This window comes from Ictidomys tridecemlineatus, chromosome 11, assembly GCF_052094955.1.
Source record: "Ictidomys tridecemlineatus isolate mIctTri1 chromosome 11, mIctTri1.hap1, whole genome shotgun sequence".
Classification (NCBI taxonomy): Eukaryota; Metazoa; Chordata; class Mammalia; order Rodentia; family Sciuridae; genus Ictidomys; species Ictidomys tridecemlineatus.
This window is the reverse complement of record NC_135487.1, coordinates 19055821-19078300: the sequence shown is the minus strand read 5'-3', so window position 1 is coordinate 19078300 and position 22480 is coordinate 19055821. Positions and strand designations below refer to the sequence as shown.

At 39.2% G+C, this 22480-nt stretch overlaps 1 protein-coding gene across 4 annotated transcripts; it reads left to right on the top strand.

The window, feature by feature from the left end:
• The first annotated feature begins 885 nt into the window (after nucleotides 1–885).
• Nucleotides 886–21161, top strand: Rpa2 (replication protein A2). Of its 4 annotated transcripts, XM_005317676.5 has the most exons (9): nucleotides 889–1174; nucleotides 1381–1490; nucleotides 5475–5576; nucleotides 5707–5820; nucleotides 12854–12928; nucleotides 13558–13674; nucleotides 18808–18915; nucleotides 19106–19200; nucleotides 20491–21161. In XM_005317676.5, the coding sequence occupies exons 1-9, from the start codon at nucleotides 1165–1167 to the stop codon at nucleotides 20573–20575; spliced, it is 816 nt and encodes a 271-aa protein (XP_005317733.1). In that variant the 5' UTR covers nucleotides 889–1164; the 3' UTR covers nucleotides 20576–21161. The 4 variants fall into 4 exon arrangements, with proteins under 4 accessions (XP_040144141.1, XP_005317733.1, XP_013218612.1 ...); XM_040288207.2 differs by lacking the exon at nucleotides 13558–13674 and having other exon boundaries at nucleotides 886–1174; XM_013363158.4 differs by lacking the exon at nucleotides 1381–1490 and having other exon boundaries at nucleotides 890–1174.
• The last annotated feature ends 1319 nt before the right edge of the window (nucleotides 21162–22480 follow it).

Here is a 22480-nt window from a genome sequence, read left to right as displayed (position 1 = left end):
TGGTTTTTGTACAGTATAGAAAAAAAATACTTATTGAAAATTACCTGCTCCAACCCACCATATTTAGTTTTCTTGCCTGAACTCCTAGTTGTCATTATGAGCTCTTGACCCAGTTCTAGTAGATGCAGTAACCACACCGGTTAATGGAATCACCCTCCCTGGGCTTGAATGCAGACTCCAACAATTTAGCCTTTCTGTGTCTTAATTACGTCACTTGTAAAACTGCAAATAACAGCACATCACAAGATTTGGTAAATGTGGTAAATATGGTGGTTCACGCTTGAAACCCCAATGACTTGGGAAGCTAAGGTAGAAAGAATGCAACTTCTAGGACAGTCTCAGCAACTTAGCGAGACTATTGTCTCCAAGCGGTAGCGCGCTCGCCTGGCATGCGTGGGGCCTGGGTTCGATCCTCAGCACCATATACAAATAAAGATGTTGTGGTCGCCGAAAATGAAAAAATAAATATTAAAATTCTCTCTCTCTGTCTCCCCCCCTCTTAAAAAAAAAAAAAAAGACTACCGTGTGGATGGTGTTACAGTGAGACAATCTGTCTCTTTATGATAAAGAACAAGCAACCCCCCGAGGGGTAGCTGGGAGGCTACGTAAGGTGTGCAAATGCCACATGACCATGAGGCCAGAATGTCAAACTGGGATCTGTACAAATAGCAATTTTGATTAAGCGTCGATCGCCCAGTGATCGCCCAGTGGCGGGAACTTGAGAACATCGCGCAAAGGAAGTGACGTAAGGGATCGTTCACTTGACAGGAGTGGAATTACGCGTTTTACAGAAGTGTTGTTTTGATTGGCTGTTTTCTTTAGATACCATCCTATCAGCATCTCGTACCTCCTTTCGTTTGCTTGTGCGACAGGTTTTGCCCTTAGTAAAGATGGCCGCAGAAGCTTCTGGTTCCACTTGCGGCTGTGCGCGTTTTTGGAATCCTGGCCTGAGGAGACAGGAAAAAGCGTAGGATTCGTGAGCGTTGATTGGCCGAAGCGAGAAACGTCCTTGGCGCTCACTGGCTCCGTCATTCGCGGGAAGGAATTTGTGGCGCCAGAAAAAAGTAGAAACAACGTTGTCGCAGCAGCGGGATTCTGAGGAGTTTGGCGAGCCCACCAAACCGGAACTTTCTGGACTTCTTTCCCAAAGAAATCGCGGCCGACATGTGGAATAGTAATGATGGGTGGGGCGGGAGGAGGAGAGGCGCGGGAGGGTTTAGCCGGAGCGCGAGCCTCGGGTGGGAGAGACTGGTGGCGGCGAGTGGCGCGGGGAGTGTGGTGGAGAAGATGAGGAAGATGGGGCAGTGTTTGGGAGGCCTGAAATTTCTGCTCCCAGACCCGGCAGACAGCACAGGTACTAATACTGTCGTTCAAAAACAGGTGGATTTGAAAGCTATAGCAGCTCCACCACCTTTGGGGGAGCCAGCAGCTACACTCAGTCCCCGGGGGGCTTCGGATCGCCGACACCTTCCCAGGCTGAAAAGAAATCAGTAGGTTGAAAGACTTTGTTTTGTTTTATTCCATTCTGTTCTGAAGCTCTTCACTCACCCATCAGAGAAATTTTTTGAGGCGAAGTAAGGGTGTTAAACACGAACTGATGGTGTCCCATGTCTTTATGATTAGATGCTGTGAACTTTAAAAATGACATTTTCTGGGCTGGGATTGTGGCTCAATGGTAGAGCGCTCGCCTAGCACGTGGGAGGCCCTAGGTTCGATCCTCAGCACCACATAAAAATAAATAAATAAAATAAAGGTATTGTGTCCAGCTGCATCTAAAAAATATAGATTTTTTAAAATGACATTTTCCCTAATTTCGCATCCGCAGTTCTTCGGCTTTGTTTTAAACTTGACCGTAGTTAGTGAATCAGTCTTGTGGAAAAACTCTGAACTTATAACTTGCTTTACATTGTTTGTGTATTCAGAGGCGTTTTCTAATTAATTGTGGGGAGGTAACAAACTGCAGTGGAAAGAGCATGATGATTCTCTAACTTTGCTTGCAGGGGAGCATTGCATACTTTTCTTGACCCATTGTGTCCTATCGTTTTAGATACAGAACATCTATAAAAAATGATAAACTTATAGAACATCTATAAAATCGCTCAATTAAGTTTGTATAGATGTCCTGCATAAAGAACAGTGAGTCGATGGAATATTATTAATCTTCTTGGGAATCAGTTTGGCACCTACTAAATGAGGTTAAACACATACTTACCTTACAGGGTTGTAGTGAGACTTAAATACAAAGTGCCTTCCCTGTATAAAGGGTCCCTGATGTTATTACTAAAAAGAATATGGGTTTTAGAGGCAGAATACATAGGCTACAGAATTAATTTTGCCTTTTAAGTGGCAGTCTGACTTTGGGGAAGCAACTTGAAGCCTGTGACCCTTCGCTTTTCACACTGGTTGATGGTACCAGTACTACTGATATCACAGGATGGATCTGAAAATTGGTAAAGAGAACATGTAGGAATGTGATCTATAGGAAGCTGTCTAAATGTTTATTCACTCTTAACCATATGCTGTTGGATTCATCTTGTAATACAGAATTGATTTGGCTTCTCTATAGGTGTCAGATGTGTTGTTAAAATTCAATATGAGCAGGTTGTATGTTGCCATACAGGATGATAAACCTTACCTAACACTTTTAATTCAGAAGTATGTGTGGGTGGTGGTGGAGGGGAAAATTCACTGATAATTCCTATACATTTGGTCATTGCTTTATATTTTTTATGCAGATTATTTCATTTAGTTGTATAAGGTGGTTATTCCAATGTACAGCAGAGATTCAGTGTATTTAAGGACATAGCTAGTGAGTAATTGGAAGCAGAGAATGCATATGTGACACTAGGCAGATTCAAAATCTGGTGAGCAGCAGCTTCTCTCTTTTCTTTTTTCTGGAAAATCAGAGGTGACTTCACTGCCTATCTTTTAATTTTTTTTTTTTTTTTTTTGGTCTGGGGGATTGAACTTAAGGGCACTTGACTACTGAGCCACATCCCCAGCCCTATTTAGAGACAGGGTCTCACTGAGTTGCTTAGCACCTTGCCTTTGCTGAGGCTGGCTTTGAACTCAATCCTCTTGGCTCAGCCTCCTGAGCCACTGGGATTACAGGCCTTTGCCACCATGCCTGGCTTCTATTTTTAAAATTAAAAAGTTTTACATGGAATCCAGGGCCTTGTGTACCAAGTGTAACTACTGAGCATACTCCCAGCCCCTGGGGTTTCATTTCTCCAACTTTGTCTTTCTTTTTTTTTTTTTTAATTATTTTTTAGTTGCAATTGGACCCAATACCTTTATTTCACTTATTTATTTATTTTTTATGTGGTGCTGAGGATTGAACCCAGGGTCCCATACATGCGGGGTGAGTACTCTACCACTGAACCACAACCAGCTCCAACTTTGTCTTTTTTTTTAAAGAGAAAACAGGAGATGTATTACTAGTTCTTATTTTTTCTCAAACTTAACTATTTTTCTCCATTCTGGTTATTAGAATTTTTAATCTTAAAATCTCCAGTTTGGGCTATGCATTAAGACAGCTTCTCAGAAAAGAATGATGGTTAGTAAGTTAGATAAAAGCCCTCTCTAAAATGTTTCCTATGGATTATAAATTTGTTATATTTGGTTGAAATTTCCTATGCTGACCATTTCTTATCTATATTGTGATTTTTTTTCATACAATACTGTTAGAATAGCCTGTGGTTCATAGTTATGAATATTTAATTTAAAAAAAAATTAAACATACTTTCGCAGGTACCTTTGAACAATCCAACAACCCTTTTGATCAATTCCTGACATACAATATATGCTAAAAAAGAAAACCAAGAAATACCTGATTTAAGATGAATTAGAAGACATTAACACCTCAACCATGTCCCATGTGTAACTTTTTTTTTATGAGAGGAGTAATAATATTTATTTAATATCTACTATGTACAGAGATTGGCATTAGCACTTTATATACATTGTATGTTTTGCTTAGAACTTGAAAGGTAGAAACACTCACTTTCAGAACAGTGGCCACAGCTTCAAGCTAAGTATCTCCACATCTGTCCAGGCAGGGGGCCAGGAAGGGAAGCTGAGGAGATGTCCCCAGGAGGGAACATAGCTTTCTTTCCAGACCTTCTTGGTACCACTTCCTGTGTTGCACCTCCCCTACCCTGCCCCAGTTCACTGGACTCCAGACAGACTGAGCTACAGAGGGAAGTTAGGAGCTGGCACAAAACTCAGATATTAGGCGGGGCGGGAAGTGGAGGGCTGAGGGAGACAGGGCTCTGAGGAGCAGAGCACAGAGGAGAGGGTTGGGCTTAATGGGTCAGACCTGTTGTGCAAAGCCTCTGGCTCCTCTGCACCCATCTATCCTGCCATTGCCTATGGTATTTTATAGGTGAAGTTATGTTAATATTTATATTATTTTCAGAGGTTCTAGGATTTATGTCTCATAATCTACCATATTTCTGTTTTAACCTATCACAACTGAGGTGTTCATAGTATTTTCAGCATAAATCAGGAACCTGCACAGAAAAGCAGCAAAGACATGGTTGTGGGGCCAGAAAGTACTCTAGACCTGTACTCAAATCCCAGCTCCATAGCTGTGGTTATGCCACCACCACCTGGTTTGACCCCAGCACTGCAAAAATAAAAAATAATTAAAAAAAAAAAATCCAACTCAAGAAAACTCTTTTAGGAAATTGCTATTTCAAATTAAAAAATAAAGGGCTAGAGATGTCACTCAGTATTAAAGTGCCTCTGGGTTCAATCCCCACCAAAAAAAAAAAGGGTGTTGAAGGAGGCAAATCCTGTCTTACTTATCTTTATGTCACCCAGATTACCCCTTCTCAGTGACAGGCAAAAATAAGAGTTTATACTTTTGTCACGCTGCTTTAGGATATGATTTGAGTGTCTACAGTAGAATCTTCTGTCCATCCCATCTTCTCACAGTTAAAATGTCCAACATGGCTAAGCTCTTGCCTCATTTTCCTTAGAAATTCCATCTGATTGTTAGAACATCTGTTCTTAAGAAAGCCATACATCTAACTTTTTGTTACATTTTATTAGAAGACTAGAACTCTAAAGTTCTATCTCTGCTGCCTATTTATCAAACCCTTTCCCAATGCTTTGTCATCTCATCAATGTCCTGAACAGCCTGCCTTCACCCTAAAGCTGTGGTTTTTTCCTAAATGTTCTGGCCACAAACCTTATCTTAATCTCCTTTTGGGTCTACATATTTGGAAAAATCCACAGTGCAACACAGACTCATTCTGTAGGAACTTTGGAGACAGGTAAACAAGTGTTTGAATTCCAAAACATTTGTTAGCTTTATGACCTTAGTTTCTGTCTGTAAAATAAGAACAATGAGTTTAATTTTGAAAGTTTCATGTTCTAATATATTTAAACTACTTAACACATGGTGACTATTAAATGAGTGACAGTTGTTATTCTCTCAATTTAATTTATGTACAATGTTTTCTCTTCAGAGAGCCCGAGCCCAGCACATTGTACCCTGTACCATATCTCAGCTGCTTTCTGCTACTCTGGTTGATGAAATGTTCAAAATTGGGAATGTTGAAATATCACAGGTGTGTAAAAGAATTTGTAGAAAAGTCACTTAATCATGAAAAGAATGAAATAAGACTTTTTTAAAAGTATATAAATGTTGCTTTGGTTTCCAGAAAAATTGAACTCTTCTATTTTTCCCTCCTAACCTAGGTCACTATTGTGGGAATAATCAGACACGCAGAGAAGGCTCCAACCAATATTGTTTACAAAATAGATGACATGACAGCTGCACCCATGGATGTTCGCCAGTGGGTGGACACAGATGTAAGCGACTGTTTTTGGATCAGGGTGGGGTTACTTTGGAGATGTTGAACTCTTTTTTTTTTTTTTTTTTAGTCTTACCTTTTAAAGGCTTTTCTTATAAAAATAATATATAAGCAAGATATGAAAGGCAGAAACTCTAAAGTGAAAGGATATTTGACTATATAAAAGCTTAAAACCTGAATTTCCTAAAATACTGTAAATTAAAAGGGAAGTGGCAAGAGACAGTAGAATGTAAAGTTCATGAGAAGGATTTTTATCTTGGTCACTCATGTATCCCCAGGCATTGAGTAAGTATTGTTTAGATGAATGGGAAGAATATTTGCACATTTTACAAACATCTAAATTATATATGTATATATATATATATTTTTTTTAGTTGTATTTGGACATAATACCTTTTTTGTATTTTATTTTTTTAATGTGGTACTGAGGATTGAATCCAGGACCCTACATGTGCTAGGTGAGCACTCTTACTGCTGAGCCACAACCCCAGCCCCCTAAATTTTTAATTAATAAAAAACACTACAGGGGATGGGGATGTAGCTCAGTGGTAGAGTGCTTGCCTAGCATATGTTAGGCCCCGGGTTCAATCCCCAGCACCATAAAGAAAAGAAAAAAAAAGCAGCTGCACCTTACAGAAGTGAACAATAGAAGATGCACGGATAATTCAAGAAAGACACAAATGGTGACAACAATAACAAAAGCATTGAAATAATAAACATTGAAATTTTTTTTTTTTTTTTTTTAAAGAAAGAGTGAGAGAGAGGGAGAGAGTGGGGGAGAGAGAGAGAGAGAATTTTAATATTTATTTTTTAGTTCTCGGCGGACACAACATCTTTGTTGGTATGTGGTGCTGAGGATCGAACCCGGGACGCACGCATGCCAGGCGAGCGCGCTACCGCTTGAGCCACATCCCCAGCCCCTGAAATATTTTTTTAATATTTATATTTTAGTTGGATACAATACCTTTATTTTATTTATTTATTTTTTATTTTTTTATTTCATTTTTATTTTTTAAATTTTTTCAATATTTATTTTTTAGTTTTCGGTGGACACAATATCTTTGTTTTTGTATGTGGTGCTGAGGATCGAACCCAGGCCGCACGCATGCCAGGCGAGCGCGCTACCGCTTGAGCCACATCCCCAGCCCTATTTTATTTATTTTTATGTGGTGCTGAGGATCAAACCCAGGGCCTCACACATGCTAGGCGAGCGCTGTACTACTGAGCTACAACCCCAGCCCTGAAATAATTTTCTTTTTAATATCTTTATTTTATTTATTTTTTCATGGTGCTAAGGATCGAACCCAGCACCTCGCATGTGCTATGCAAGTGCTCTACCGCTGAGCCACAACTACAACCCCCGAAATAATTTTTAATGTATTAGATTGGCAAAGGAAAAAAAATCAATATTGTCTGGTTCTCATGAGAACAGCAGCTAACACAATATCTCTACTACTTAGAAGGCACTTAAACAATAATTGATTTGTCATTGTTTTTCTAAGGAAATGGATGCCATACAGTCTTGAGAGTATGAGTATAAACTGGTATAACTTTTCTCAAAAATAAGCCTATATCAGAATAATCAATCATAAAAAATGTTGACCTTGAATGCCATTATTTCCATTAAGGAAATAATTCAAGACACATACAAAGATTCAGTTTAAGAATGTTGATCACATTTTTGCATGGTGGTCTAGGCCTGTAATCTCACTATTTGGGAGGCTGAGGCAGGAGGATCATAAGTTTGATGCCAGCTTTGGCAACTAAGTGAGGTTTTTTGGTTTTGTTTTGTTTTGTTTTTGGTACCAGGTATTAAATTCAGGGGCACTTGACCACTGAGTCACATCTCCAGCCCCCCAACCCCTTTTTGGTTGTAGATGGTCACAATATCTTTCTTTTTATGTGGTGCTGAGGATTGAACCCAGTGTCTCACACCTGTGAGGCAAGTGCACTACCACTGAGCTACAGCCCCAGCCCCCCAGCCCTTTTTTGTATTTTATTTAGAGACAGGGTCTCACTGCATTGCTTAGCTCCTCACTGTTGCTGAGGCTGGCTTTGAACTCATGACCCTGCTGCCTCAACCTCCCAAGCCACTGGGTAAAAGAGTCTTTTAAAATAAAAGAAAGAAAAGAGCTAGGCTGTAACTCAATATAAAATGTCCCTGGGCTCAATCTCTGGTACCAGGAAAAAAATATATACTGCAAATGATTTAGAAATATATGTTGTCAAAAAGAAGTGTGCTCCATAAATTGTTGAGGAAAAAATATGTTACAAGATAGTATGCATAATTTGGCTGCATTGTTATAAAGTAACATGAGCATATAACAATGGAACTGAAATGAATGAAAAGAAATGAAAAACAATACTTTTTTTTTAAGTTGTAGATGGACACAATACCTTTATTTTGTTTATTTTTTTATGTGGTGCGGGGGATGAAACCCAGTGCCTTCCGCATGCTAGGCAAGCACTCTACCACTGAGCCACAACCCTGGCCTGAACACATGCTTTTTTATCCTTTTCATTTTATCATTTTTTCATTGTCTCAGGTTTTTTGAGGTGGGGATCTTTATGTGTTGCACAGGATAAACAAATTCCTGAGCTCAAGTGATCCTCCTGTCTTAGTTTCTCCAATAGCTGTGACTGTAGGTGTGTGCCACTTCACCCAGTTTTGGGTTTTTTAAAATGTATTCATTATAGCATATTTGGAATGGACATTTTTAAAAGCTGTTTTCACTTCAAAAACCCCAAGTCGTCTGTGGATATATAACTTGATAGTTATGGTGTATCTTTTACTTTCCAAAAAAATAGAGGGAAGTTCATTTAATTGTTATTATTGAAATGCCAGTTGTGAACCAAACTGAGCTTTGTTCCAGATATACAAAGATCAAAAGATACAGTCCCTGCCATCAAGTGGTGAGGTGGTTACTACAGATACCTAATACATTCTCACAAAACATGCCATGCTTACTTATAAAACATTTTAAGGGCTGGAGATGTAGCTTAGTGCTACATATATGATCCCCAGCACCACACATACAAAATAAAAATATTTCAAAAATCACCTGGGGGCTGGGGTTGTGGCTTAGTGGTAGAGCACTTGCCTAACAACATGAGGCACTAGGTTCAATTCTCAGCACCACATAAAATAAATAAATAAAATAAAGGCATGTGTCCATCTACAACTAAAAATAGAGCTGACTACTATTATAACACATTTTGGTAACTAGCTTTTCATACATCTGTCTCAAATGTCTGTACATAGAGTTGTACACATATATTTTTTACCAAATATGTTATGCAACTGTTATGTAATCTTCTGTTTTCATGCAAAACTATGTTGTGAAACTGGCTTTTTTTTTTCTTTTTCTCGTAGGTGAGCACCATACCTTTATTTTGTTCATTTAGTTTTATGTGGTACTGGGGATTGAACCCAGGGCCCAATACATGCTAGGCAAGTGCTCTACCACTGAGCTACAAACCCAGCCTCATGAAACTGATTTTTTAAATAATAGATAGAAGCTGGGCACAGTGGCACACTCATGTAATCCCAGCAACTTGGGAGGCTGAAGCAGGAGGATATCAAGTTCAAAGCCAGCCTCAGCAACTTAGCAAGGCCCAAAGAGCCAGGCACTGTGGTACATTCCTGTAATCCCAGTGAGACCCTGTCTCTAAATAAAAAACCAAACAGGGCTGGGGATGTGGCTTAGTGGTTAAATACTTCTGGGTTCAATACCTGGTATCAATAAACAAATAATAAAAAATATAGATTTGCATCATTTTTTCATTACTGCCTATATCATAGTAAGAATATAATGTCCTGAAACAATGGACACTATTAGGAAACATTTATCTTGTTTCTAATCATTTACTGTGGTAGACAATGTCCCAGTGAGGTGTTTTGTTTTGCTTTTGTGGTGCTGGGGATCTGAACCTAGGGCCCTCACAGGTGTTAGGGAGATGTTTTATAACTGAATTATATCCCCAGCCCCACCCATGAGTTGTTTGTGTGTGTGTGTGTGTGTGTGTGGTGGCGGGTAGGGATCTATCCCAGGGCCTTGTGCATATAAGGCAAGCACTCTACCAACTGAGCTATATCCCCAGCCTAGCCCCCATGAGTATTTTTAAATAAATTCCTTAATGATAACAAAGTATTCTCTTTAAGATGAATTCCTAAAATCAGGTTTTCTAGGGGGAAATAATATTTTATTTTTTTTACTGCCTTCCATAAATGTACCAATTCATTCTTCAGTAGTACATGAGAGTACCCAGTTAGTCTCCACACCGTTTTTTTTTTTTTCCTGCATTCCTTTCTAATAGTTTTGTGAATCTTATATTTTTACCAGTATGGTAGTTTTAAAAAGTTTTCTTTTCTATGAAAATTTCCTCATTCTTATTTGTATTTCTTTGGCTTTAGCAAGATTTTTTTTTAATATTTTTTAGTTTTAGGTGGACACAATATCTTTATTTCACTTCCACGTGGTGCTGAGAATTGAAACCAGTGCCTCACACATGCTAGGCAAGCTCAATACCACTTGAGCCACATCCCCAGCCCAAGATTTTTTGTTTGAGTTTTTTTGTACTTTTTTATGGTGTTGGGGATTAAACTTTTGCATGCTAGGGAAGCACTTTACTGCTGAGCCTCATCTTCAGTCCAATATTAAATTTATTATTTTTTAGTGTTTAATGTTAATTTGTGAGTTTTATAATTTTTCTCCTAAATCATTTTATTCCCCCACCTCCAGGAGTATTTATTTTTGTCTATAAAAGCTTGAAAAATAGTGCATACACAAGGCCCTGGGTTTAATCCCCAGCACCACCCCCAAAAAAAAAAAAACTTGAAAAATAATAACCTATTAGCATAATTGCAAACCACTTCTGTAGTATTTTTGTTATTGGTAATATTAGAGATTAGGCAGATATTCTGCCACTGAGCTACAACCCCAAAGTGTTATATTTTAATTATCCATATTTCCTTCTATTATTTTTGTGGTTTTTTCTCTTTTATAATTAGATTTAAATACAGAATACAATTTTAGTAAAAGGAGAGATGTAGAGATCCAGTTGTCCTTTTCCTACCGGTTTTAAAATGCTGTCTGGAGCCAGGCATGATGGTACATTCCTATAATCCCAGTGATTTGGGAGACTCAGGTAGGAAGATCGAAAGTTCAAAGCCAGCCTCAGCATCTTAACAAGGCCCCCCACCCCATTCTAGGGATTAAACTCAGGGCCTCTCACATGAGCTATATCCTTAACCAAATTTGGCCTCAAATTTGCAGTCCTCCTGCTTCTGAGATTACAGGCATCTGTCATCATGCTCAGCAGTTTTTAAAGTCATATATTTATATAATCAGAAAATAAATTTAAAAGTTAGCTAATATAGTTTCCTTATAAGTAATATGTACATGTTCTAGGAAACTCAAAAAGAAATAGTTTGCCAGGCCTAGTGGCACATACCTGTAATCCCCATGACTTGGAAGACTAGGGCAGGAGAATCGCAAATTCAAGGCCAGCCTCAGCAAAATTTACTGATAACCCGTCTCAAAAAATAAAAAGGGCTAGAGATGTAGCTCATTGGTAGAATGCACCTGGGTTCAATCCCCAGTACCAAAAAAGAAAAGATAGTAAAATCATTTGTGATTGTCCCAGTTGGTCATTGTTAATATTTTTAGTGTATATTTTCCCCCACTAGAGAAGTCAGCTTTTATCCGTTTGTTGCTACTGTTCTTCCTGCTTTCAGTAATGTGAAGTATTTAAGTGCATACTTTCAATCTCTGAAACTGCTGTAGTTACCATTCCTGCCTTTTAGCCCAGTAGCAAATTAAAAGGATTGTTTAAAATTCAAAATAAAAGTTGCATAGTTTTGGTTTGATATTTAGGATGTTTTAAGTTTTTCAGTAGTTTTTTGGGGGAGGGTACCAGGGATTGAACTCAGGGGCTCCCAACCACTGAGCTACATCCTCAGCCCTGTTGTGTATTTTATTTAGAGACAGGATCTCACTGAGTTGCTTAGTGCCTCACCATTGCTGAGGCTAGCTTTGAACTCACCATCCTCCTGTCTCAGCCTGCCAAGCCGCTGAGATTACAGGTGTGCACCACTATATCCATCATATTTTTCAATATTTTAAATATGATGAATTTAAAACTTACTGCATGTTTTAGATTATTTCCTTAAACTCCTAAAAGTAAAATTGCCTTGCTGAAAAGTATCCACCAGAAAACTATGTGCCTGAGAGCAGTGAGTACCAGAAGAGTATCACAGCTGGTTTATTTATTTTAGTTGTAGTTGGACATGATACCTTTATTTTATTTATTTATTTATTTTTATGCTGTGCTGAGGATGGAACCCAGCGCCTTGCATGTGCTAAGCGAGTTCTCTACTGCCGAGCCACCAACCCCAGCCCCTCAGTCCTTTTAATTTTATTTTGAGACAGGATCTCATTAAGTTGCTTAGGGCCTTGCAAAGTTGCTAAGGCTGGCCTTGAACTTGCTATCTTCTTATACCTCAGACTCCTGAGTCACTGGGATTACAGGTGTGCAACAACCACTCCTGGCAGCCGTTTGCTTTTTTTTGTTTTTTTTTTGTTTTGTTTTTTTGGAGGGGGGTGGCCTGGGGTTACCTGGGATTGAACTCAGGGGCAAACCACTGAGCCATATCCCCAGCCCTATTTTGTATTTTATTTAGTGAATTGCTTAGCACCTTGCTTTTGCTGAAGCTGGCTTTGATCTCACGATCCTGTCTCAGCTTCCCGAGCCACTGATTATAGGCTCACACCACTTGCCCAGCTGTCTGTTTTTTTTTATGATGGGTATGATAGAACTTTGAAACTGGAAATTACCCTTAGATATTTTATTCAAGTTTTTGAGTTTTACAAAAATGTAAGTTCTGAAAGGCAGGACAACTGGTTAATGCCATTTGAGGATTTAGCTCTTTTACTTTATAATTTTCTTTTTCTGTATATGTTAGAAATTTTAGAGACGCTTTCACCAACATCATCAAAACCTTGGTGATTTGTTTGTATTTTATCTGTTAGGACACCAGTGGTGAAAATACTGTAGTTCCTCCAGAAACATATGTGAAAGTGGCTGGCCACCTGAGATCCTTTCAGGTAAGGTCATAATAAAGTGGAGATTTAAATGTATTTGCATGAAATAATTTCTGGATTCATATATGGGTTTAGAATACTTAATAATAAGTCTCCCTAATTAATGGGAAGTTATTTTATTATTTTCTTCAAGAGGAAATAAGTTTTTCACTTTAATACACAAGTAACAATGGTAGAGAACAGAGTCTCTGCCTACAATTGTCAGTTATGGTGTCCATTAGTGTAGAAGGGAAAACACTAGATTTGGAGCCAGGAGACTATAAACTGTCTTTTTTTTATATATGTAATATACATATAACTTGTAGATGAACACAGTATCTTTGTTTTATTTATTTATATGAGGTGCTGAGGATCGAACCCAGTGCCTCCCAAGTGCTCTACTACAGAGCTACAACCTCAGCCCTGGTTTTGCAATCCTGAGCAAGATGTGAATATCTCTGAGCTAGTTTTGTTTGTGTATTCATTATTGACTATATTTGGATTACCCTGAGTAAAAAATTTTAAGGATATAACAGTTATTTTCTTCACATTGGCAAAATTTTATAAGCAAGAAAAAGGCCACAATGTTTTAATCAGAAATTAAGTTGAATCTGCTCATCCTTTACTTACATTTTTCCACTTTATTCTAATAGAACAAAAAGAGCCTGGTAGCCTTTAAGATCATGCCCCTGGAGGATATGAATGAATTTACCACACATATCCTGGAAGTAGTCAATGCACACATGGTGCTGAGCAAATCCAACAGCCAGGTGAGCAGCTTCACTCTTTGTATTTTTTCCTTCCCTGAAAGAACATAGAATACTTTAGTGCTCTGGCTTTGATTTCCTTGACATTTTGAAGGTTGAGCCAGAAGAAAGGCATCTCTCAATACCTAACATTTCCTCCATGACTTTTGCTGTTGTATTTTATTCCAGATGAAGCATTCATGTTTTCAGAATTATGAGTTACTCTGTCCCCTCCAGCCTTTGATGATTGAGGCCTAAGACAATCCTCAGGTAGAAAATAGTTATAGACTGAGCTCTTAGCTCCCAGATTGTCAGTTTGTATTCAGAGAAAAATCCCAAATATGATAGCATTTTGCTGCTTATCTTCCACCCTATTGCTCGAGTAGGGAAAACTATGCATTGTTATTTTTTCCCTGAAATCATATGTCTTGGTTCGTGTTGAAATATCTCCATATTATTTTTTGTTGTATGAATTCACTTTGGTGAGTCTCTCTAGGACCACTCAAAGGGTTTGTTATTCTAGTATTAGAAAATCCTCTGATGATTTGAGTTGGCAAGGTGCAGGATTGGTTACGATAGGAGAAACTGGAGAACTGAGAAGCTATTAAAGATGTTATTGCAGGGGCTGGGGTTATGGCTCAGTGGTAGAATGCTCGCCTAGTACACGTGGGGCACTGGGTTCGATCCTCAGCACCACATAAAAAATGAAATATACTGTGTCCACCTACAACTAAAAAATTTTAAAAATAAAAATAAAGGGGAAAAAAAGATGCTATTTCTTCTCCTCTATGCCACACACTGTTAAGCACTGTTAAGGATGCAGAGAAACTCATTCATTCCTTTTTTGGAAAAATATTTATTAAGCCTACTAAACACCAATCATGACTCTAGACCCTTGGAATATAGCTGTGAACAGATGGATAAAGTATCTGCCCTCTGGCAGAGAAGCAGGCAGTAAACAAAACTAGTATGTAGTTTTAGGTAGTTAGGTGCTCTGAAGTAAAGCAGAATAGAAGACAGAGATGGCAAGAACAAGATGGTACAATTTTCAATAGGTGAAGAACATTCTAAGGAAATAGGAAGTTCAAGAGCTCCAAGTGTGAAGCAAGCTTGCTATGTCTTTTTTTTTTTTTCAAAGAGAGAGTGAGAGGAGAGAGAGAGAGAGAATTTTTAATCTTTATTTTTTAGTTCTCGGCGGACACAACATCTTTGTTGGTATATGGTGCTGAGGATCGAACCCGGGCCGCACGCATGGCAGGCGAGCGCGCTACCACTTGAGCCACATCCCCAGCCCCGCTTGCTATGTCTTGAGTCATACAAAGAAGGTGGATCAGAGTATGTGGAATGAAGTGAATGACAAGTGGAATGGAAGAAAGATATAGGCAAGGATGCAAGACCTACATCGTGTAGGGCTGGGGATATGGCTCAACAGATTCAATCCTCAGTATTGCAAAAAAGAGGGAAAAGGAAGTGAGAAGGGAAGGAAAGAGGAAAAGAAAAGGAAGTGTTAAAAAATTATTCCTAAGATTGAGGCTTGAGCAGGTAGATGGAGAAAGCATATTTAGAAGGTAAAATCCAGAGCTCTATTTTGGACTTGCCATGTACGAGATGCCTGTTAGATACCTAAGTGGGCAGTTGGACTCAAGGGAGAGTTTCGAGGCTAGAGATTCAGCCTTGAGGGCCATCATCATGTAGGTAACATTTCAAGTCTTGAATTACAAGAAAGCTAGGGAGTTCAGAGGCCAGAGGTCTGAGCTTTGGAACACATAAGCCTTAAGAAATCTGGTAGCAGAATAGCAATTACTGAAAGTCATCAAAGTCTGGCCCTGAATTCTTGGGCTGAAGTGATCCTCCTGCCTCAGTCTCCTGAGTAGTTTTCTGAGGTATATACTATAAATGTGCATCACCATACCTGGCTTTGGAGAATATTATGAAAAAAGTATTTCAAGAAGTAGCTGGACACGGTGGCATTTCTGTAATCCCAACAACCTGGAGGCTGAGGCGGGAGGATTACAAGTTCAATGCCAGTCTCAGCAAGTTAGTGAGGCCTTAAGCAACTTGGTAAGACCTTGTCACAGAATAAAAAAGGTCTGGGGATATGGCTTAATGGTTAAGCACCCCTGAATTCAATCTTCAGTATCAAAAAGGAAGAGGGAGTAGAGATAAATTGTAGAATGCTGCCTGAAGTCAAGTAAAATAATGAAAGAGGTTACTGTGGGAATTAGAAATGTGGATTTTCAAAAGAGGGGCTTTCATAAATAATGGGGAAAGTGGGTTAAAGAAACTGGGATTGAGTGAGAATGAGTGGTTAGGGAATAAAACTGAGCGTAACAATAATATTGAAGATTATAGAAGAAGTTTAGATCCTTTATCTCCATGAAAGCATTGATAAATGGCAAGCACATGAGACCACAGAGAAGGATTTCAGATTTCAGTGTGGACATTAAGAAAGCCCCCCTAGTGGGGGCTGGGGTTGTGGCTCAGTGGTAGAGTGCTTGCGTAGCATGTCTGAGGCACTGGGTTCAGTTCTCAGTACCACATATAAATAAATGAACAAAATAAAGATATTGTGTCCATGTATAACTAAAAAAATATATTTTTAAAAAAGTATTACAAAGCTACAGGAGTCAAAATAGTGTGGCACTGGCATAAAGACAGACAAGTAGATTGATTAGGTCCATCAACAAAAAAATACATATTTTTTTTAAAAAGGAAAGCCCCCCCCCCCCCCCCCCAGGATTAGGCATGTAGCTTAGGGATGAAGCACTTGCCTAACATGCATGAGGCCCGGGGTTTGATTCCCCAGCACCACAAATGACTAAATAGAAAGATGAGCCACCTGAAGCAGGAAGTAAGGTGTAGTCCACAAAGGTATTTGGATAAGAAACAGCCTGCAATTTAGTACTGCTGGATTGTAAAATGTAAGCCTCCTTACCAGGAGGCAGTGTGAAGGCATCTAGCTTGAAAACAAGGAATGATAATTGGATTTTGCTTAAAATAACAAATATACAGTGGATATTTATTGTATTAAGGAGCCTCCTGTTTGGATAGGATTTCTTGTGATATGCTTCCGCATTGCTCTTATATCTGCTGTGGTGAGTATGTAATATTTTAGACTCTCTGTCAGTCTTATTTTTCCAGTTCAATAGATGAAATATAGACAGCAATCTCATGTCAACCAGGCCTGTACAAAAAAAAGATGAACTGACTTGTATAGGAAAGTGACATGCAAAGAGTGCAATGGGTTCTATCATAGTAGAGGAACCAGAAGTTGAAACCAAGAAGGAAAATATCTAACTTGGCTTGGGGAATGTCAGTGAAGGCTTTACAGAGGCAGGAATTAAGTTGGACTTTGAAGGATGAGGAGTGTTTAGCAGGTAGACAAGGGGAAGAGCATCCAAGGCAGGACACAACGTGTTTAGGACAGAGATGTTTCAGGATGGCAAGAATCCCAGGTGCAACTGGGGAGTAAAATGTGTTGAGAAATCATGGATAAGAATAAAATACAGATTATGATTTCTTTTGTGGTGTCTTGAATATATAGGTGTTTCAATTTTCACAGGCAGAGGGAGCTACTTGAAAGCTTTTTAAGTGGAGGAATGAGTTGATCACAGGAGCTTAAGACTTGTAGCAATGGAGAAGGTTGATTGGAGTTTGAGAGACTTGATAGAGGATGAGAGGTTCCAGTCACAAGTCTAGGATAAGGAGAATCAATAGGCTCTCATGACATTGTGGGAAGGTAAGAGCATGGACACTTGTAGATAGCTCAGGTCCACAAGATTGGATTTGGGCTTGGATTTGCAACAGAGGTGGCATGTAGCAGGGCAACCTGATTTGGAGAGAAAAGAAATTTTTTTTTTTTTTTTTTTTTTTTTTTTTTAGTATCTGAGATATATAGGTGGCTGCATCTTATAGGTAGGTGGCTGGCAGTGAGAATTTATGACCTTAGGAGGCTTGAGGAAACACTTGGTGGAACTATTAGCTTTTGGGGGAGACATGTAGAAGAGGAGGCTAATGAGGGATACTGAGCAGTTGCAGTTTAAGAGGTAAATGGAGAACCAGAAGAATATGGTGTCAGGCAGCCTAGGGAAGAACACATTTCAAGAGGACTAAGGTCAGCAGTCTCTGCTTCTTGAGCGATCAGGTGTTGTGAGGACTGAGCTGTGGCTAGTTGGTTGAAAAGTCACTGGTGACTTTGGTGGGAATGGTTTCTGAGGTATATATTTGGAAGAACCCAAATAGTGGTGGGCTGAGGAGTAAATAAGAAGAAGGAAAATGAAAGCAACGATTATAGACTACTTGTTTGAGAAGTTTGATGATTGAAATAAAAAGGAAGGAGGATGATGGGGACTATGTCTTCTTTTCTCTCCCTGCTTCATGACAATCCATAAATGATTGAATGACTGAGCCCTGAAGAGATCATTATAGCAAATCTCTTGAGTAATTTTCTTCTTGGTGTTTCTTTTCCTCTGGTTCCTCTCACATGAGAAAGAAAAGGAAGAGCCAAAATATCTTCCTCTTTTTGATACCATTTGTGTAAGAGGATTACTTTTGCATCCTATGAAGTATTCTTTAGATAATAGCTGTCCCTTCCCATATAAATATGAGTGGTTGTTAACTAGGAAAATTCTGTTTTGTCCAGGGGCGGGGCAGTATCAGGGATTGAACTCTGGGGCCTCGACCACTGAACCACATCCCCAGCTCTGTTTGGTATTTTATTTAGAGAAAGAGTCTCACTGAGTTGCTTAGCACTTCATTTTTGCTGAGGCTGGCTTTGAACTCTTTCTCCTGCCTCAGAACACGCCCGCGCCGTCCAAGCCAATGGATTATAGGCTCGCGCCACTGTGTCCAGTACATTTAAGAAAATTCTTGAAGTGCTACTTATAAACAAGTTATGTGAGATAGCATGTTTTTTGTTGTTGTTGTTGTTGTTTTTTAAGAGAGGGGAGAGGAGAGAGAGAGAGAGAACTTTTAATATTTATTTTTTCAGTTTTCGGTGGACACAGCATCTTTTATTTTTATGTGGTGCTGAGGATTGATCCCAGGCCTCGTGCATGCCAGGCAAGCGCATTACCGCCTGAGCCACATCCCCAGCCCCGAGATAGCATATTTAACTTTGTGAATTTTCTAATGTTGTGAACTTACTTTTTAATTCAGCCCTCAGTAGGGAGAGCATCTATCAGCAATCCAGGAATGGGGGAAGCAGGAAACTTCAGTGGGAATAGCTTCATGCCAACAAATGGCCTCACTGTGGTCCAAAACCAGGTAAACTCCCTGAGGGGCTCCAGAAATGTGAAACACAGACAAATCCTGTTATTTTCTTAATATACTAATGTTACCTTAGTGTCTTTTTTGTTGTTGTTGTTGTTCTTTTTTTCACCTATAAACAGACTAAGGTTTGCAAAGGGGAACTTGTTTGAGTTTTTAGTAAAATATTTTTAATTTGAATTGTTAGGTGCTGAATTTGATAAAGGCTTGCCCAAGACCCGAAGGGTTGAACTTTCAGGATCTCAGGACTCAGCTCCAACACATGCCTGTAGCTTCAATCAAGTGAGTATTGGTCATCATGAGCTAGGACTACCAGAATCATATCATTTCACCTCTCTAGTATTTCCTGGTAATGAGAAGTGAGTTAAAAAAAAGTAGAGTTGTGACCTATTGACAGAAGGAAAATGGTTCAACCCAGGAAAAACTAAAAAAGAACTCAAAAAGATAGCACTACCCATCACATCACTGATTCATTTGCTCATTCCACAAATACTAAGGTGTATTACGTATGAGGGATATAATTCTGAGCAAAAATTGATCTAATGTTTTTGGGGGTTTAGTCTGAAAGAATCTTAGCTCCTGGTCATCAGGTACACATTCAGTGTATCTGGTGTTCCTGTCCCCACGATAGACATGTGAGTGCATTAAGCTATTAGGACATGAAGCCATTTGACAGTCCTTCCTACATCCTTGACCTGATTCCATTTTAGATAAGCAGTCTCCTAATTCCAGCATAATGAGCTAATGGAACAAATGGAGTGTGATGGTGCTTGTAATAGTTGTTATTATAGATCAGTTGATACTCCAGGCCGAGGTTAAAAATGCTGATGTGCTGGGTGTGATGGCCAGCAACTCAGGGCAGCTGAGGCAGGAGAATTGCAAGTTTGAGATTAGTCACAGCAACTTCTCAAGGCCCCAAGCAACTTAGCAAGACCCTTTCTCAAAATAAAAAGGTCTGGGAATGGAGCTCAATAGTAAAGTGCTCCTGGGTTTACTCCCTAATATCAAAAAGAGAGAGAGAAAGACTGACGTGTATACTAATAAGATTTAATGTGCAAGCTGTACTACAGCTTTAGAATCTTGTTCCACTTTGCTCAGACTGATATTTAAGTGAGACTATTTTTTTTTGGCTTTCCACAGTTTGGGAGAGGGATCCAAGGCAGCCCTAATAGCTGTATGTTTTACAATATTACTGACATTCTCCCTGCAAGAGCCTTGTATGAGCAGAATGGCTGTGAATTTTTCTTATCAAAGATAGAAAGTGCAGAAGCAGGTAATATCCAAAGGCAGTTTCCTTCCTTTCTTTCTTTTTTTTTTTTTTTTTTTTTTGGTACCAGGGATTGAACTAAGGGGCACTTAACTGACCATATTCCCAACCCTCTTTTATATTTTATTTAGAGACAGGGTCTCTCTGAGTTGTTTAGATGCTAAGTTGCTAAGGCTGGCTTTGAACTCACAATCCTCCTACCCGAGCACTGGGATTACAGGTGTGGGCCACCACACCCAGCAGGCAATTTCCTTTCTATTACACTGGTTTGAAAATGCCCCCCCCCTTTTTTTTTCTCTTTCTAGGCAAGCTGTGGATTTTCTCAGCAACGAGGGACACATCTATTCTACTGTGGATGATGATCACTTTAAATCCACAGATGCAGAATAACTGGATTTCATTGGGTACCTGAGATATTTCCAGCTGGATCTGTTTGCACAGTCCATTGCCTCCAGCTCTGTATATATATGGTCAAGTGACTTCAAAGAAGGAGATTCATCTGTAAAGAGTTTTAGCTGGCTTGAAACTTACTGACTGCTTTTCTGTTTTTGTATTTTGTGGTTTTGAAGCTCAAAGGGAGATGGACAGTTGACAGGGATGTAAACCAGGATGGAATTTTTCTCAAGTTTCAAGTAAGCTCGTTAGGATACCAGGATAGATGGGATTAGAAGAGATGCGCTACCAAGAGAGTTAGGCATTTACTTAACACCTGGGAGTTTCTGTTCTTGAAGTTTTTCTGTTCAGATGAGCAGGATGAAGGTCTGTGGGCAGAGCACCAACCTAGGAACCCACTGCCCTCTGTCTATTTTTGTTTCCCACTCTGGTTCTATGGTTACTTTCAAAATTGCACTTTTGTTCCCCTTCTTGCCTTGTCTGCTGCTGAAGGTGGGTTTTTTATGAAAATGAGATTTAGCATGCTAGCATTATAGGACGGAGGAGGAGAAGAAATGTTAAATAAAACAGTTCTGTTATTGCAGTAGCTTATGAAAATGTTGTTTTTATTCTAATCTGCTATGATGCTACTTTATCATTGGAGGCAGTTAGCAGAGTAAAACTTGAATCTTGGCTCCCACATTTTAGTAAGGATTTTGTTCTTTTTTGGGGGGGGTGGTTTACCGGGGATTGAACCCAGGAATACTTAACCCCTGAGCCACATCTCCAGCCCCAATTTTTAATATTTTGAGACAGGGTCTCCCTGAGTTGCTTAGGCTGACCTTGAACTCACGATCCTCTTGCCTCAGCTTCTGGAGCCGCTGGGATTACAGGCATGTACCACCGTGCCTGACCAAACTATGTCATAAAATCCTTCATTTCCCATTTTATGGAGAGAAAACTGTTATCTTAGAGGTTTAAGACAACGTTTATGAAGTATAACATGCAAATAAGAATTTTATGGGCTAGGGTTGGCCCGGTGGCAGAACGCTTGCCTAGCATGTGTGAGACACAGGATTCAATTCTTAGCACCATGTATCAATAAAGATACATTGACACCTAAAAAAAAAAAGAACTTTATATATGCTTTAACTCTTTCTAAATGAGATTTAACAACTGTTTAGAGAATACCCCCTGGCTTCTAAGGGTGAACATCCAGTTATTTTTTGTATGTGCATAGTAGTTCTGGTTTGAGTAGTTATGCAAATTCTTAAAGCTTGGTCATCCACTGTGATATTTGTAAATGTGTCTATTCTTGGAAAAAGAAGAAAGAACCGTGGCTAAAGACGGGTTAAAAAAATTTGAATTTGTAATATATGAATGGCTACTCGAATGGGTGAACAACTTCTCTTTCTAGTTATTAGGCTATCAGGCTTCCCTTTCAGATGGGCAAAGTTATGGCTGTGATTCTTTTTTTTTTTTTTAATAATTTTTTATATTTATTTTTTAGCTGTAGTTGGACACAATACTTTTATTTCACTTATTTATTTATATTTATTTACTTTTTTTTAAGTATTTATTTATTTATTTTAGTTCTCGTTGGACACAACATCTTTGTATGTGGTGCTGAGGATGGAACCCGGGCTGCACGCATGCAAGGCGAGCGCGCTACCGATTGAGCCACATCCCAGCCCCACTTATTTATTTTTATGTGGTGCTGAGGATCGAACCCAAGGTCTCGCACGTGCGAGCACTCTACCCCAAAGCCACGACCCCAGCCCAAGGCTGTGATTCTAAGAGTACAGAAATACTCCTAGAAACAGAAAAGCAGTCAGTAAGTTTCAAGCCAGCTAAAACCCTCCACACTTTCGGATTTTTTTGTTTATTTGTTTTTGGTACTGTGATTGAACCCAGGGGTTCTCT